The sequence below is a fragment of the Lipophrys pholis genome, assembly GCF_963383615.2.
Source record: "Lipophrys pholis genome assembly, chromosome: 17".
In the NCBI taxonomy this organism is placed as follows: Eukaryota; Metazoa; Chordata; class Actinopteri; order Blenniiformes; family Blenniidae; genus Lipophrys; species Lipophrys pholis.
Window position 1 is genome coordinate 22966311 of NC_137643.1, and position 1288 is coordinate 22967598.

At 51.6% G+C, this 1288-nt stretch overlaps 1 protein-coding gene across 1 annotated transcript; it reads left to right on the forward strand.

Annotated features, from left to right (window-relative positions):
- Positions 1-553: 553 nt before the first annotated feature.
- Positions 554-820, forward strand: LOC308122479 (uncharacterized protein; the record flags this gene model as incomplete). The annotated part of the gene is made up of 1 exon (XM_080484298.1): positions 554-820. The coding sequence occupies one exon, from the start codon at positions 554-556 to the stop codon at positions 818-820; it is 267 nt and encodes an 88-aa protein (XP_080340424.1).
- Between the last annotated feature and the right edge of the window lie 468 nt (positions 821-1288).

Sequence of the window (1288 nt, forward strand, 5' to 3'; positions counted from 1 at the left end):
CCAGTCTGCCTGGCGACTGACCGGGTGATGGATGCTGTTGTCGTGGCAACCCTGCACCTCATCAAAGCAACTTTCTCATTTCAAATGAGGAAGAGAGGAAACAATCAGACCGTTTCCAGCTGACGTTTCATCTTTCATCAGTGTGTCCACTTGCAGTTCCTCCAGCGTCCACCAGAGGTCATGTTCAACTACCTGTCAGTCTTCGCTCTTCGCGGAGCTTCTTCTCACTCTGAGGACGTTGGGTCATTTTCTTTGGTAACTTGTTTTCAACCTGCCGTCAACTAAGTTGACCTAACTTTGGAACTGGGTTTGCAGGTTTCTGGAGCTCCTCTGGATCTGGTTTAGAAGACTTTAGACCAGACCTGGAAGCAGTTTGGACTGATGTTGATTGAATCTGGACCCGATGTGTGCCGTGTTCTGATTGTCTTGTTGGGATTGTGTTGGTTCCCACTCAGACTGATGTTGGACCTCAAAGGCGGATCATTGATGAGTTGTTGTGTTGGTCGTTGCAGGGCCTCCTCTGTGGACCTGCTCGGTCCCCCGGCTCCCCGTCATGGCCGACGACCTCTACACAAGCACCTTCCCTGCGTCCGAGATGGACTTTCCCCCGTCGTCCTCCTCCTCTTCATCCTCGGCGTCTGCTGCCTTCCTCACGCTGGAGCAGCGGGCGGCCTTTGTCTTCGTCCTCATCCTCTTCATCTTCCTGGGCCTGCTGATCATACGATGCTTCCGGATCCTCCTGGACCCGTACCGCAGCATGCCGTCCTCCACCTGGACGGACTACATGGAGAAGGACACCTTCGACTACCGGATTTCCTGACAGGCAGCCTGAGAGGCGGCGGCGCTGACGACCGATAGGCTGATCTGAGGCGACAATCACACCGGGCGAGTGGAGCGCAGGTTTTAATTTCCCCCGCAGGGTTTAACCGCTGACATTGACCAGAGCAGCAGGGCGGCGACATGCAGCCAAAACGAGGCCTCGTTTCCACGACGTTTCAAGTGAAAACACATCGTTTTGCCGTTTTCATTTCAGAACCGTCTCATGTTCACGCAGCAACCTTCTGATAAAGGTTTCCATGGCAACGTCAGAAACACTGAAAAAGATGTAGTTAGTATGTTGGGCCACTAGTTGGTGCTGTTGATAAAATTCTGAAGAGGTCATATTATACAAGTGTTCAACGCTTCCACGTGGTCCTGTGGGTCCAGAAACATTGTTTTCAAAGTTTATTGCTTCTCCTTGATTTTCCTCCATTTGAATATTGGATCATAGGAGCTGCATTCAGAATCT